The 16,487-nt window shown below is 36.2% G+C and overlaps 2 protein-coding genes across 2 annotated transcripts in view; both read right to left on the bottom strand.

The window, feature by feature from the left end:
- The window catches only part of LOC121377318 (tudor domain-containing protein 7-like), a 74,406-nt gene extending 58,923 nt beyond the window's left edge, over positions 1-15,483 (bottom strand). Inside the window, exons 1-3 of the mRNA XM_041505258.1 lie at positions 15,340-15,483; positions 12,739-12,847; positions 11,758-11,863 (exon numbers count right to left, since the gene is read on the bottom strand). Coding sequence (XP_041361192.1) covers positions 11,758-11,863; positions 12,739-12,826 — 194 coding nt within the window. The 5' untranslated portion in view covers positions 12,827-12,847; positions 15,340-15,483. The remainder of the gene's footprint in view (positions 1-11,757; positions 11,864-12,738; positions 12,848-15,339) is intronic.
- Positions 1,815-8,043, bottom strand: LOC121377319. Its single transcript, XM_041505260.1, has 2 exons — positions 7,382-8,043; positions 1,815-3,974 (listed from the first exon to the last, which is right to left on the bottom strand). Exons 1-2 carry the CDS (start codon positions 7,832-7,834, stop codon positions 3,669-3,671), a joined length of 759 nt encoding a protein of 252 aa, XP_041361194.1. The 5' UTR covers positions 7,835-8,043; the 3' UTR covers positions 1,815-3,668.
- Positions 15,484-16,487: the final 1,004 nt, after the last annotated feature.

Raw genomic sequence — 16,487 nt, 5'->3', positions numbered from 1 at the left:
AGCACAAACCATGGCCTTTGTTGAACCAGTTATGGATCACTGGTCGGTGCAAGTGGTTTACACCTACCCATTGAGCCTTGCGGAGCACTCACTCAGGGTTTGGAGTCGGTATCTCGATTGAAAATCCCATGCCTCGACTGGGATCCGAACCCAGTACCTACCAGCCTGTAGACCGATGGCCTGCCACGACGCCACCGAGGCCGGTATATAAGATATGACGACTAGATAAATTTCTATATTTTCGGTCATTGACCAAAAACGTAGTTTTTTGGAACAGAACTACTTTTACACTAGTTATAAGCAAGGGAATGTGGTCTTGTTCAAAGTTACTTGTTCTTTTATTTCAGTTGATTGTTGTGGTTATTCAAAACAATTTTGAAATCAACTTTTATTTTAAAAACAGGAAATAAATTGTTACTTAAAAACTATTTTATTTTTGTGTAAAGATATTGTAAGTGATAAGGCATTCAACAGGTGTTGACATATACTACTCTAAAAATGGTAAAAACGTTTCAATTTATTAATGTTTTGTTTTATGTGGATTGCAGGATGAATAACTATAATGCATAACTTTATCCTGAAATCACTATATATAGTGACAAAATATAATAACTAGATACATTTCAGTCACTGACTAAACATATACCTTTTTGGAACGGAACTACTTTTACACTGGTTATTATTGGTAAAACTGTAAAGTTGTGGAAACAAAATGGTTCAGTTCATTAATTTTTTCATTTTTATGTGGATTCATGATAAATAAAAGAACAAGTTACTGTGTTATGATATCGGCTTTATCTTAATTAGGTCGTATGGCTAATGCCACTCGCTCGACAAAGCCTCACAGCATTCACCCTTCTAACCTCTGCAGGATAAGGAAGAAAATGTTTTATTTAACAACGCACTCAACACATTTTATTAAGGGGCCGTCCATAATTTTCAAAAATTTACGAGCGTACAAACCGTACGCAGGGGGAGGGGGTTAAGGGGCCAGCGTACACTTTTACGGTTATATGGCGTCTGTCAGACATGGTTAAGGACCACACAGATATTGAGGGAGGGAACCCGCTGTTGCCACTTCATGGGCTACTCTTTTCGATTAGCAACAAGGGGATCTTTCATATGCATCATCCCACAGACAAGATAACACATACCACAGCCTTTGATATGCCAGTCGTGGTGCATTGGCTGGAACGAAAAATAGCCAATGGGCCCACTGATGGAGATCAATCCCAAACTGACCACGCATCAAGTGAGCGCTTTACCACTGGACTACGTCCCGCCCCTTCACACGATAAAGCCGATATCTTAAGGCAGTAACCAGTTATTCCCTATATATAAGATAATAAAATATATCATAAAATGACTAGTACATGTGTATCAAGGAGGACCATATGTAAAAATATGGACGTACATAAAACGAGAAGCTGATGCATAATTAAAAACATTTAAAAGAATAGATAACTAAACACAATGCATTATAAAATATACAAAGTACAATACGACACTCATAACCACAAGCATAATGTCTAAAAGACATAAAATAAAATACGACTAGGATGACCGGGGTAAATATGCATAGATACACCATCTGAACAGTAAAATACACAATGGTATATACCAGGAGAAAATAGTAAAATAAATTATATATAAATAAATATATATATATATATATATATATATATATATAAAAATAAATTTCCATAAGTAGAAAACTTTGTTTTGTTTAATGACATCACTAGAGCACATTGATTAATAAATCATCGGCTATTGGATGTCAGACATTTGGTAATACTGATATGTAGTCATCAGAGGAAACCTGCTACATTTTTCTTAACGCAGAAAGGGATCTTTTATATGCACTTTCACACAGACAGGAAAGCACATACCACAGCCTTTTACCAGTTGTGCACTGGTTGGATTTCATAAGTAGATGAATAAAAAGTAAGTACGGCACTTAAAGGGGTACAGTGATACAGAACATATCATGTTACTAGGTAATATTATAGTATATTTCCTCGGTTTGAACAGCTTGTATTAACCCCCTAGACTTGGGCAGGGGTCGTTCTATTGAGGTTTTCAGGTGTGATTTGAAATCCTATTGGATGAACAAGATAAAAGTAACAGTATATCTCAACGAATGTGAGGTCAACTTATTCTCCCAGGATATAAGTCCAACACGCCTGCTAAACCTGACAAAGTGCAGTTATTTTACACTAAAAGTACTACATATGCGGGAATTACCACAAAAAATAAGTTACATGTTTTCAAATTACATGCTCTTCCCCGACAATTTCAGTCAAATAATTGTCACTACAAAGCTGTCAAACAAAAAATAATCAGTCAAACAGCAGACTACTTGTGCGGATTATTTCCGGGTTTTGGTAAACAAAAAATGGGAAGATAACTGTGATCTGTGGCCTATCAGTACAATTTTATTTATAAAAACTGGCCCACACTAATGCATTTTAATGATATACGGTACATTAAAGTAATGCTCACAGACTACCTGGATATCACCTTTAAATTTAAAATATATGGAGACTGTGTTTAAACATTTTAACCTAAATTCAAATAAAATTTTCTTTAATAAAATCTGTACCTGTGAAATTTAATATTTTAGAGATGATAATTGGGGGCTTGGTGCCTTATTATCTTAAAGACATGGTGAAGGTAAAAAAAGTGAAGACATTTGCAACAAATTTTATACACTATTCTGCGGGAATATTAGACATGTTTTGACATATTTTCTTGAATTTACCTAATTTACTGTGTTATACATGTGGCCACTTGGTAAAAGACAAAACAGCGCATATAAATGCATATTAATATGAATAGGTCCTGTATATGTTATATCAGTACACAACATATGTTTTTTGTTGTCGACAACTTTGAAAATGAAGATTTTGACACAAAAAACTGATATAAATCCTACTAAGAGGTGCTTGCACCATATTTGTCAGTTTGCAGTTAGAACTGTTAACAACTGTAATCATGTGCCAGTGTCTTGGAGTCCTCAGTGTATTATTGATAGTTCAATATTCCAGTAGAAAGGTGCCTGAAATCCGTGCTAGCACATGTCTCTTACACGGTAATGTGCCTTTTTCATTGGTTAATTGGTTTTGTTGTTTAGGAGGTTGGTACCTCTGTATTACGTCATTCCATAATCAACAATAGTACTGGACGTCACATAATATGTAATGCTGTATGCATTCCTTTTAGTGATGTAACATATATCAGCTGAGAGAAGGAGTGACCTCATGGTATACAAAAAAACATGCAGTGGATTTTATAATCATTATACTAAAATTATAAGAATCATTGAACTAGAAATTATTTCTGTCACTCATCCTTTTGTAGATGGTTTTTCTGAAACTCGCTCACTCCAAACATGCAGTGGATTTTATAATCATTATGTATGTGCGATACAAAATAAATTTATCACACGGTTTCAAAATGTCTATCACTATAGTAAGATTGAATAAGTATGTAATAAAAAATAATCACAGCCAAATAGCAGACACAGGCCTTTGGATTTCACAGAAAAATAAAACAGTTTCCAATTGGTTCCCATGATCACAAGGCACAGAACAAACAAAGTGTTTCCCATGAAATTTCAAATCCTATCTCCTGAGACTACTCGTGCCTATATATTTCAGGAGTTTGCTTTACATGTAAATGGGAAGATAACTGTGATCTATGGCCATCTGCTGGCACCATCTCATGTGCCTAAAAGGAGTTCTCTCCCTTGGATTGGTGAAACATGGAGCTTTCTCGGTTGGAGTCCTTAAAAGTGGAATTCTCCCCCATTCAGAGCAGCCTCCCCTTGGGGCTGACCATCGTCCTCCCTTGTGTTCGAATCCACCACTATGCACAGAGGGCGCTGACCATGAAGATACTGGAGGGCGTCCCCGAGAGTGCGTGTAGTCACCTCTTCCTCTGAATGGCTTTGTCAGGTGTCGAACTGACCTCACCTAATTTAAAAGAGAAGGTTTCATTAAACAAATGAACAGTTTTAAAATGGGGACTGTACGTCTCATGCACATTAACACATTCTGAACAACAGTTTCCTTGCTATAATTTATCTAAAAATATTACAATGGCACACAATACTATATCCATTAGTTGGCACAATTTTATGGTACATAATTTTACCCTTGGTACCCTATGCCTAAAACCTAACCTCCCCGTTTTGAAGTTTTCATTCCAAGGGTGTTCATGAATTGTGTTTTGAAGTTTTCATTCCAAGGGTGTTCATGAATTGTGTTTGAAGTTTTCATTCCAAGGGTGTTCATGAATTGTGTTTTGAAGTTTTCATTCCAGGGGTGTTCATGAATTGTGTTTTGAAGTTTTCATTCCAAGGGTGTTCATGAATTGTGTTTGAAGTTTTCATTCCAAGGGTGTTCATGAATTGTGTTTTGAAGTTTTCATTCCAGGAGTGTTCATGAATTGTGTTTTGAAGTTTTCATTCCAAGGGTGTTCATGAATTGTGTTTTGAAGTTTTCATTCCAAAGGTGTTCATGAATTGTTTTGAAGTTTTCATTCGAAGGGAGTTCATGAATTGTGTTTTCAAGTTTTCATTCCAAAGGTGTTCATGAATTGTGTTTTGAAGTTTTCATTCCAAGGGAGTTCATGAATTGTGTTTTCAAGTTTTCATTCCAAAGGTGTTCATGAATAATTGTATGCAACAATCTACAAAACAAGTGGGCATAATTTTCATTAGAACTTTAGTACTGTACTCTCTGTAGGTACATGTACTTGGTCCTTTTAAAAGACAGGAGGCATGAGTAGGAATAACCATCTATCAGTTTGCGTCAAGAGACTGAGTGTCATTCCTCAAATAACCACAATTGCTTAAAATGGTAAAAAGGTTCGGGATGTAGCCCAGTGGTAAAGTGCTCGCTTGATGCGCGGTCTGTTTAGGATCGATCCCCGTCGGTGGCCTCATCGGGCTATTTCTCGTTCAGCCAGTGCTCCACAACTGGTGTAACAAAGGCCATGGTATGTACTATCCTGTCTTTGGGATAGTGCATATAAAAGATGCCCTGCTGCTAATCTAAAAAGAGTAGCCCATGAAGTGGTGACAGTGGATTTCCTCTCTCATTATCTGTGTGGCCCGTAACCATATGTTTGACGCCATATAACTGTAAATAAAATGTGTTGAGTGCTTCATTAAATAAATAAATTAAAAAAAATTGTACAAATAAGCAAAAACAATTTACAGCTTGGCCTAACAAAAAAATAGAAAATTTTCTTATTTTGAATCTTAGTAACCAAACGCACCTGCAACTAGTCTTGACTGCTTTCTCTACGTCACAATGCGAACTAGTACTATCAGCATGCACAACCATGTATTCTCTCATCCTCAGGTATATAGGACAGCTAGCACATGAAAGAAAGCTGTGTAAGAAATTTCTATCTTACATGGGATATTACGCGCTCGCATTTCACGTGACATTGTTGGTAATATATGAAGTCATATTAATGTGAGATGGTGACGTGAGGTCATTAGACACCGTTTTTAAATTAATATTTTGTTACTAAAACCTTCATTAATTGATAAAAGCAATCTTGTTAAAATTGCAGTGTTAAATTTTATTTAACACATGACAAAAACAAGGCAAATACAAAATGGTCAAATAAAATTTAAGTTACTTTTTCTGCCACCTTTGTCTGTTCGTGTAAAATAATGGTCTATTTAACAAATTAATGAGAGAAAAAGACTCCATCATATGCAGTCATGTGGGATAGAAAAAGCACATCCTCGGTGGTGAAAATTTTGACTGCATATGATCAGTCCACTATTGTCAGTTAATTATTGTAAAGTGAGAAAACTGTTAGAATTATGTTAAAGACATGTTACATTGTTAAGATTAAATATTTGACTAGTAATTTTTAATTTTCGCCGATGAAAAATATATATTTAAAGAAAGAAAGAAATGTTTTATTTAATGATGCACTCAACACATTTTATGTACGGTTATATGGCGTCAAACATGGTTAAGGACCACACAGATAATGAGAGAGGAAACCCGCTGTCGCCACTTCATGGGCTACTCTTTTCGATTAGCAGCAAAGGATCTTTTATATGTACCATCCCACAGACAGGGTAGTACATACCACGGCCTTTGATATACCAGTCGTGGTGCACTGGCTGGAACGAGAAATAGCAGAATAGTAGTTCACAGATCATTTTCAAAACCCAAAGTTCTATATATTCTGTAAAAAAATAAAATCTTTTAACAAAAAAGTTTAACAATGAACCCAGAAAAATTTAAACGCAAATGCTTTAAACTATGTGACATTATTGTATGTGCTTTGCCAAATCGTGATGACGTCATATTTAGTCATATTTAGTACCGACAAGATGACTGGTTTGTTGGCGTCAAATCGTCCAATAGTAGTGTACATTAAAACATTAAACCATTGAGAAATTATGATTTTTATTTTCCCCGTTATGAGTCCCTACTGGGGTAATAAATCAATATAAGTCTGTGGTACATGGACTAATATAAAATATGTGACTTATAGTAGTAGTCTTTTTGCGAAAAAAACCAAAACTTTCTCAAACTTGGGCAAACTCAAACTTAATCTGTAACACTACAAGATAAATTTATATAAAAAATTTCAGCTGAATATATCTTGAGGCATTGCTATAAACAGTTAAGAAAATCATATAAAGAACGCCTAAAAAAAACCCTTTAAAAAATGGGCAATCCACATGAAATGCAGACTTGATCTATAAATCTGCATGAAAAAGCAATACAAAACACAACATTTCAGCTTAACACCTTGAGGCACTGCAAAAAAACCAATCCATAAAACAAAATACAGGAAAGTTGTAAATCTCCCGAGTTCAAGGACCATAACTCTGTCAAAAATGGGCAATGTCCCCATGAAAGAGTTTATTTTGTCTGACATTTTTGTTTAATGACACCACTAGAGCACATTGATTTATTAATAATTGGCTACTGGATGTCAAACATTTGGTAATTTTGACATATAGTCTTAGAGAGGAAACCCACTACATTTTCCCCATTAGTAGCAAGATATCTTTTATATGCACCATCCAACAAATGCAGCAGCATTATACCATGGCCTTTGATATACCAGCAGTGGTGCACTGGCTGAAACGAGAAATAACCCAATGGGCCCACTGATAGGGATTGATCACATACCGACCGGGCATTACCACTGAGATATGTCCCGCCCCAAATACCCATGAAAGTCAAATGATCTATAACTCTACATGAACAAGAATAACACTAAATTTCTTGAGGCATTTGTGGGTGAAAAAAAAATGTGAATACAAAACCAGTGCTTGCTGTTGCACAAATGCTGCATCAAGTGCCTTGAAAATCATTCTATTCAAGTCTCTCACCTTCCGATTTCCTTTCGCACTGTCATACCGATGGCTGGACGATGAATTGTTCACATTAAATGTAATTTTGATATCCATAAGTGGTATTGGCTGGTCATTCCAATTATCCGATTGGTCGTTTCCCAAGTTGTTGTCGATATTTTCAATGTCTTCCATCTCCCAGATCTCTGTATCATCGTTAGAATACTGGAACTGTGTAGTGTCCGAAAATGGAGTTCTCCCCCTTACAGGATAGCCTCCTCTTGCAGCCGACCCTCTCCCTCTCTTGTGTTTGAATCTGCTGTGTGTAGATGGCGCTGTCCACTCTGTATCATTGTTAGAATCCAGGGACTGTTTAATGTCAGAAAATGGAGTTCTCCCCCTTGGGGGGCTTAGATGTGGAGTTCTCCCCCTTACAGGATAGCCTCTTGCAGCCGACCCTCTCCCTCTCCTGTGTTCGAATCCGCCACGCATAGAGGGCGCTGACCACGAAGATACTGGGGGGCGTCCCTGAGAGTGTGTGTAGCCACCTCTTCCTGTGAACGGCTTTGTCGAGTGTCGAACTGACGTCAACTAATGCAAAAGAGATTGTTGTAATAAAAGTTAACAGTTTGTTTTGTTTAATGACACCACTAGAGCACATTGATTTTCTAATTATCTACTATTCAATTGGATGTCAAACATTTGGTACTTTTGACATACAGTCTTAGAGTTAAAGTTTATTTTGTTTAACAACACCACTAGAGTGCACTGATTAATTAATTATTGGCTATTATTATGATGTCAAGCATTTGGTAATTCTGACTCGTAGTCATCAGATGAAACATGCTACATTTTTCCATGAGCAGCAAGGGATCTTTTATATGCACTTTCCCACAGACAGTAAAGCACATCCCATAGCCTTTGACCAGTTGTGGTGCACTGGTTGGAATGTGAAAAACGCAATCAGTGGAACAGATCCATTGAGGTGGTTTGATCCTGTGACACAAGCACCTTAGACGAGTGCTCAACCGACTAAGATAAATCCCGCCCCCTGATGACAACTTATGCAAAAAAAATTGTTGCAATAAAAGTTAAAAGTTTGTTTTGTTCAACAACACCACTAGAGCACATTGATTTTTTAATCATTTGCCATTGGATGTCAAACATTTGGTAATTTTGACATATAGTCTTAAAAGAGGAAACTTGCTACATTTGTCCATTAGTAGTAAGGGATCTTTTATATGCATCATCTCATAGACAGGATAGCACATACCATGGCATTTGATATATCAATCCTGGTGTACTGGCTTTTCATAACCAAGAAACATGTTTGAAATCTTGATTAACAAACTTACTTCTCTGTCGTCCATAAGCACTTTAGTTTTGGTGTCCAATGGAAATTATATTTCGGTGTCGGATGGAAATAAAATGTCATACTTTTCATCAGTATAATTTTATTGAACACATTACATCACACTTAGATATATATTTTAAAGTGTTTTCTTCATCATCATATTTCATTAAGAAATCACAGTCATGATTCCTAAAGGGGCATTCCTGACGTCAAAAACATTTAAACATGCCTCCTGCTAACGTGGCTTTTAATGAATAAAACTGGATATTAATTACATTTTCATGCTTAGAATATTAATGTTTGTAAAACATGTGTTTATGAAATTCCTAATTTTTATAATAGCTTAAACAGGATTTATTTTTACAGGTACAAAATAATTCAAGGCAAAATCCAGTTTGATCTGCTAATTTGAATTTTTGGGCCTGGTCTTGATCACTTCTGAAATATGCCCAGTAGATGAATTTGATATGATAGAAGGTAGGTAATAAAAACAAATGACACTATAATTGCCCCATCTATGGTTATGGGTTTGAAATCTTTGAAATTTAACACTGCATTTCATGCACTTAGACCAATTTTAGCCAGCAGTTTTCTTACTATCATTTATTTAAAAATTGTAAAAATAAATCCATTAATTTCCAAGATCTAATCTTACCATCTGTACCCTTCTGGCTAGGGTATCCATGAGTTCTCTGGTACTCAGGCACGGTCCAAGCCTAGCAACACTCGAGTTCATTCACAGGACTAAATACCCATGCAAGGAAGAGAACTCTCATGTAAAATTTAAATTTTAACGTTATTTTGCCATATGTTTGCCGCCGGTTACATTACAGGGCTATGAGACTTATATGGGAAACAATTTCGAATGTGTGGAATGCAATACAGTTGTATGATTTGGCATCCATGTTCAGAGCTGGAATTAAAATGGAATAATAACATTTTACTTTATTCCTATTAGTCTCATTATCATCTAGAATGTAAGTGTCAGGTACTCGGGCCCGGGTCGAGTTTGACCTTCGAGTACTCAAGTCCAATTTTTGGACTTGTGGTTCTAGAAAGAAACAGAGTGTAAAGGGAGGCATAGACAAAAGTAAGTTGTGCAGGGGTGCAGAAAGTACTCACCCGTTTGCCAAATGCGAGTAAAAATCCGGACAGACGAGTTAAAAAATGCAACCACCAAGTCCGACGGGCGATCTGTCTTTTTGATTTTGTTTGCCACGTGATGTTGATCACTTACCAGGTGTTCTTAATAATGTTTTGTCAATATATCTATGTATATCATTTGAAGTGAAGACACTGTATATTATAATATTATTAATAATATATTATTCTATAGACTGGTGGACTAGTACAAATTACTACGGGCTAGTAAATTTTAGATGGTTCTGGTCTGGCGGGCTAGTGAAATATGTTCCATTTCTGCACCCCTAGTTGTGTGAGGTTGTTCAACGCACGTCCATACAGCAATTCCAGTCACAGAAAGAGGATATTAAAATAGGCTTTAAAAACAAAACAATTCTGTGATAAAAAGTAAACAACTGACTCCTCGATGAGGTCCCTTCATCTTCTTACTCTTCTGTTTAGACACCAGCCTCTGTATGTGAGCGGTCGTCTCATCCGCAACTGCATGGTAAACCGTCTCTCCCAAACTTGTTCCTGGAAAACACATTTTAATTAATATTTAAAAAAATTGTTATTATATAATAGCAAGCATATTCCGTGTAATCAAAGTATGTGTAATTTTTCAGATTGCATACTTACAGAATTTGATAATTTTGCTAATTAGATGTAAATTAATCAAGTTTACAGCACTAGGTTTATTAACATTTAAGCAAACGTACTTCAGTGACACGCCATAATTGACTTATTGATTCAGTCATCAAACAAAAATATTTCAACAGCAAAGTTACACTGAAAACTGTCCAGCATTCAGAAAACAAAAAATGTTAAGTACTAGTTTATTTTTATGTAAGGATATCCAAAATCGAGTTTGATGTCATTTCCATTCAAAAAGACAACGCATCACATAGTCTTACATCATTTGAATATCAGGTGATGGCTGACTGGAATTAAAGTTGCATGTACTTTACAGACAGGATAGCACATACCACAACCTTTGACATACCAGTCATGGTGCACTGGCTAGAACAAAAGATAGTCCAATGGGAATCGATCCCATGCATCAGGCAAGTGCTTTACCACATGGCAACAACCTGCCCACAATTATCAACTTTTTACAACTGTGTAGCAATCTCCAGGGATGTGAGAGGGACTGGAACAAAAAAGCTTACTGCTCACCACCTTTCTTCCCAAGTCGAACAAAGGCTTTCAAATAGCATATCCTTGATTGTATTATGTACGAATACTACTTGCGATTGCGCTATACTACTTTTGTCTTCGCATGTTTGTTTTTTTTGTTTTTTTTAGATGAAATGGAAAAGCGCACTTACGCATTTCCGCATAGCTCTTACATCCCCGAATCTCTGAAACTAGCACAGCCAATTGCAATGCAACATTGAACAAAATGATCCCAGTTAAGTCAGCAAATTCATTAGCAAATGTCACTAATCAAAATTTAAAAAAGAAAATGTTCTCCCCGCTTTAAAGAAAAGGTAAATTGAGTGTGTGAGATTTTACACTGTCCCTCTCTTCTTATACACCAATTGCATCTTGCTAATGTTGTATGGAGACTAAAGTGGTTTGACATTTTTGTTTGCTATTTTGTTAGTTTTCGTAGTAGTCCAGTAGTCCAGTCTATAAAATGAAATGCGCTGGGGTTTTCCACTTCTCCCGGGAAGATTATAGGACAGCTGCACATTGATTGCCATCGAATAAAATGTTTGAAACTTTGCATGACAACTCGTCAGGCATCATTTAAGGAGATATAGGAGATCTACAGCTCACCTCGATTTTCTGTTTCACGTTTTCGTAAATTCTGCTTTTAATTCATAACAAAAAGAATTTGCCAAAATGAGAAACAGAATTTGCTAAGATCTGAAACGGATAATCGTCCCTTCTACAAAGTACATTCGAATGAAACAATATAAAATGTGTTCCTCACCTTCTGATGTGTACAACATCGGGAAGACTTTCTATAAAACTACTCTGAGACATGTAGCCAAATTTCTTAAAGGGAAGCAACTCTCCCGTCACAGACTGGTAATCCTCTATAAAAAATCAAAAAATCAATCTCACAGGTGGTCATGAAAATAAAAAATATGTACTATTTAACATTTTAACTACTGGTATCTGTACATCCTAAAAAGTCCTGGGTATGTCGACTGTAAATTTTTCAATCAGTTTAACACATGACATTTTCGCAATTAAAATAATAATAGTGATCTTCCAATGACCGATTATAATCGAAAACTGACGTAAATATGCTGGGGTTTCTGTTTGTTTTAATAATAATAATAATAATCTTTATTCAAAGAAGGTTACACAAATAATAGTGCACTAATCTCCCTTGTGGCCTTCTGTCTATTAACTTGTTGTAAAACTTATTTGTGTAAATAAAGAAAACAGGTAAATATTGTAAACTGATGGCGAGTGTGTTCTGTAATGTGACTGAATAATTACATTGTTTTCCGGGATCAAATAGACAATAATATCTGCAAAGTTAATAGGGGAGCTTTTACATGCATTTTCAAACAGACAGGGCAGCACAAACCATGACCACATATTCACTTGTGGGAACTGGAGAAGAATTAAAACAATGTGTACGTATGTTTAATGGTAAGCCTTCTGACTGTATTTTGCTCATGTTATTTTGTAATATTGTGCATTGACTTTTTGGGACATGGGTGTATGGCGCAAGAGACAGCCGGAGTGAATCGGTTTATGAACCGCCTGTTCGGACCGGTACTACAGCCAGATACAGAAATGTTCTCAATTTTGGAGTGAAAATAAATGCTTATATAATGTATGTTCGCAATGGTGTATGTTGTTAGTGCCAAAGAGAACCCGTTCTATTGGCAATCTTCATATGAAGTTGAGCAATTTAACATGGGGTTCAATGGCAGATGACATCTGTGTCACTCACCAAGAAAGCATTCTTCTGTAACTCCCTCCTTGCTGCTAAGAAGCACCGACCTCAACATGGCCTTGACCTGCTGCAGTTCATCTTCCATCTTTCTTCTTTATTTCTAGTCCTGTAACATGAAAAAAGTTAAAGTTTGTTCTGTTTAACGACACCACAACAGAGTTTAATAGTCTAAAACTCATTAAACGGTTAAAAAGAGAATTTTCTTTAAATTTTAATTTCTATAAAAAAATTCCGGATTTATTTCTGGGGGCAGTGGGGGGCAACTGCCCGACTCCCCCCCCCCCCCGCTAGCTATGGCCCTGCACAGGAACACATTGATTTATTAAACATCGGCTGTTGGATGTCAACATTTGGTAATTTTGACATATACATGCATTCTTAGAGAGACCAAATTAGGTACGAACAGACTATGGTTACTACGAAATGATCTGATCATTTCCATGTTACGAACTATTACCACCTATCCGGTACCTTAAATATATGATTATTACATAAATATAATTGATGAAATGACTTCAATATCGTTACAAGCTCTAGGAAATTCAATAGGGTCCAAAACCGTACCGGTGCATCACAGGTTGGAATTAATCAATTATAGTGTAGTCCAGTTGTACAACGTTCGCTTGATGCGCGGTTGGTTTGGGATCGATCCCCGTCAGTGAGCCCATTGGGCTATTTCTCACTCCAGCAGTGCACTACGACTGGTATATCAAAGGCCGTGGTATGTGTTATCCTGTCTATGGGATGGTACATATAAAAGATTCCTTGCTGCTAATCGGAAAGAATAGCCCATGAAGTGGGGACAGCGGGTTTCCTCTCTCTATATCTGTGTAGTCCTTAACCATATGTCTGACGCCATATAACCATAATTAAAATGTGTTGAGTGCATCGTTAAATAAAACATTTCCTTCCTTTTAATCAATTATATGACATGGTCCAAAATAGAAAAATTATCTTTAATCTTTTTAGAACTTTTTTTTTCTCGCCCGTAATGGTACATTTTAACAAGCAGTTATGTTATCTATGCCATCACATTTTGTTGCCTTCAGTAGTATGCCACTTGTGGCACAACTTCCAGCTGATAAACACCAACGATGGTCTAAATCAGTATATTGTGTTTTATTTTCATCACAGGTTTTTTCGGTTTCGAAAAAAGAACGAAAATAAAAATAAGACTTCTTATTTGTCAAGGGAAATAACCACAAACCCATGTACGTTGTTTTCTATAAATAGTTTTTGAAACGTTGCTTTAATTATTTTTTTCAGTAAAATAAACAAGAAAAGACTAAATAATGATGCATGTATGCATAGCAATTTATGATAATGATAAGAGACTGTTATAATATATAGATCTGTAACCGGGTGTTTTAAACTACATTCACTACACACATACTATTTTAAAACACTGTTCACAAAGTTTTATTGTCAGGTTATACTTGTGTAGGCTTTCTTTGTTTTCCTGCTTTCTCTGGTTTTCTGGGCTTGGGTTGTGCTCACTGACAACTCAGTTCTTGCAAGCCCAGTGTCATTGTTTCTGTGTTCTGGTCAGAAGCTTTATGACATTCAAGGAGAACATACAACCATTCGGTAACATATAGGCCTATATATATATATCATTGGTGGACCAGTTTCGTTGAGCATAATGATAAGCATTCGATTCTAAATCATATCAGTATTTATATACAGACAGTAAGTTGTTATTCAATTGGCTACCTTTTTATTAGTATTTCTACGCTTCAAATGAGCTCTATACTGGCCGCTATGTAGGAAAGATCACTGCACGTGCGTCTAAAACTGTAGCATGCATCACCGGTAAATATTGTTAACTACGTCACCTGTTTCGGTGAGTGAAACGTTTAGTGGTATAGCTTACAGCCAAAACTTTCCAGCACAAAACTTTTCAGTGTTTTATCAAAACATGTATGTTGTTCAACAAAACATGTACTTATAATAATTTATAAAAAAATATTTAAAATATTTTAAGACAATTTACAAAATGGAGTCCTCGAGAACCAATGTTAACAGACAACATTTTAGGAACACGAATAGCCTTTAACAATTCTGATGATTTGCAATTGTGTTAAAAGTTGAACAAATGAATAGTTATAATGGTAAAACTGTTTAGTTAAAAAATATAAGCTGCATTCTGAGTTTTAATAAATATACAAACAGATATCCAGAAATATATTCATGTTAAAACATATAAGGACCATAAATTTGTGGCCAGTATCTGTAAAGAGAGTTTTGCCAGCAGACGCCGTGACAATCATGTGACTTCATGTGCAATCCTCCTGATTCTTTTTTGATCAATAAAATATCTCAAAACAAAAACAAAAACTTCAATAACAAAATAGCAGTACAGCTGAGAACAGACAAAACTAGTTTTTAAAAATAAGATTTCTTTCAAATAACAGTCTTCGAAAATCATAGAAAAAAGGTATTAAGAAATGTACCGTGTTTATGGGTAAAGTTCGATCTTGCTTTCTTTGCTCGTTTTAACCTTATTTTTACGAACATTTCTGTAAATGTGAAAGACATTTTTTTTTACTTTTCCCCATGCAAAAGTCAACGACGTCAGAAATCTTCAAATGTACGTACTGTTTAGCACAAACGACGAAACCACCGAAACAAGGCCCTCATCGAAACACGTCACCTCACCGAAACAGGGCTCTCACCGAAACAGGGCCACGGACGATATAGGCCCTATGAATGAATGAATCAATCTATCGAAGAAAGAAATAAAGAAATGTTTTATTTAACGACGCATTGAACACATTTTTATTTACGGTTATATGGCGTCAGACATATGGTTAAGGACCACATAAAAATTGAGAGAGGAAACCCGTTGTCGCCACTTCATGGGCTAGGCTACTCATTTCGATTAGCAGCAAGGGGTCTTTTATATGCACCATCCCACAGATAGGGTAGTACATACCACGACCTTTAATATACCAGTCGTGGTGCACTGGCTGGAACGAGAAATAGCCCAATGGGCCCACTGACGGCGATCGATCCTAAACCGACCGCGCGCTCTACCACTGGGTTACGTCTCGCCCCAATTTATTTCTTTATATATGAATAATACAAAGAAGATGACACATTTTTAAACAAAAGTAATAATATTTAAATAAGAACATATACGGTATTGATCTTTTTTAAAGTTAGTGCTTGTAGCGTGATAAGGCGCGTGTGCAGAAAATTGGGAAGCCTTGGGGGTAGCAAACTCGCGAGTGACATTTTTTTCCGGGAGGTCGGGTTATAAGTACATTTTCTCTTGGAGCAGGGGGGGTTTACCCCCCACCCCCATCATTTGGTTGTTATATCTGACAAAACTAGCTCAATATCCCGTTTCTGAGATATAACCTCATTAAACCGACCACCTGTTTATGTCATCACTGTCATGACTATAATATGGCCATAACTTCCCTATGATGGAAATAAAACGAAGGAAGGAAAATATTAAATTATTTAAGCAAGCTTCGATGTCGTAACGGTGAAGCCGTCAGACTTAAGGCTTATAGGTTTTGGGTTCGTATGTCATAACCGGCTCTGATTTCAGGCTAAAGCCAATTCTTTTTTAAAAGGTATTTTCAGAGACAAATGTCTCGATACCAATTCGATGGATGTCAAACATTTGGTAATTTTGACATATAGTTTTATAGAGGAAACTCGCTATTCGATTTTTATATGCATCATACCAGACAGAATAGCACATACCACGGTCTTTGATATGCCAGTTGTGGTGC

This window comes from Gigantopelta aegis, chromosome 7, assembly GCF_016097555.1.
Source record: "Gigantopelta aegis isolate Gae_Host chromosome 7, Gae_host_genome, whole genome shotgun sequence".
NCBI classification, from domain to species: domain Eukaryota; kingdom Metazoa; phylum Mollusca; class Gastropoda; order Neomphalida; family Peltospiridae; genus Gigantopelta; species Gigantopelta aegis.
The sequence above is the reverse complement of the archived record's forward strand: the minus strand, read 5'-3'. Positions and strand labels throughout refer to the sequence as shown.

What these genes read in the sequence shown, in the direction of transcription:
- LOC121377319 (XM_041505260.1), bottom strand. Translation starts at nt 7,834, where the DNA reads ATGCGTGGCGGATTCGAACACAGGAGAGGGAGAGGGTCGGCTGCAAGA. An exon ending in GTGCGAAAGGAAATCGGAAG is followed by an intron (nt 3,975 to 7,381) that starts GTGAGAGACTTG and finishes CTTTTAAATTAG; the next exon opens with GTGAGGTCAGTTCGACACCT.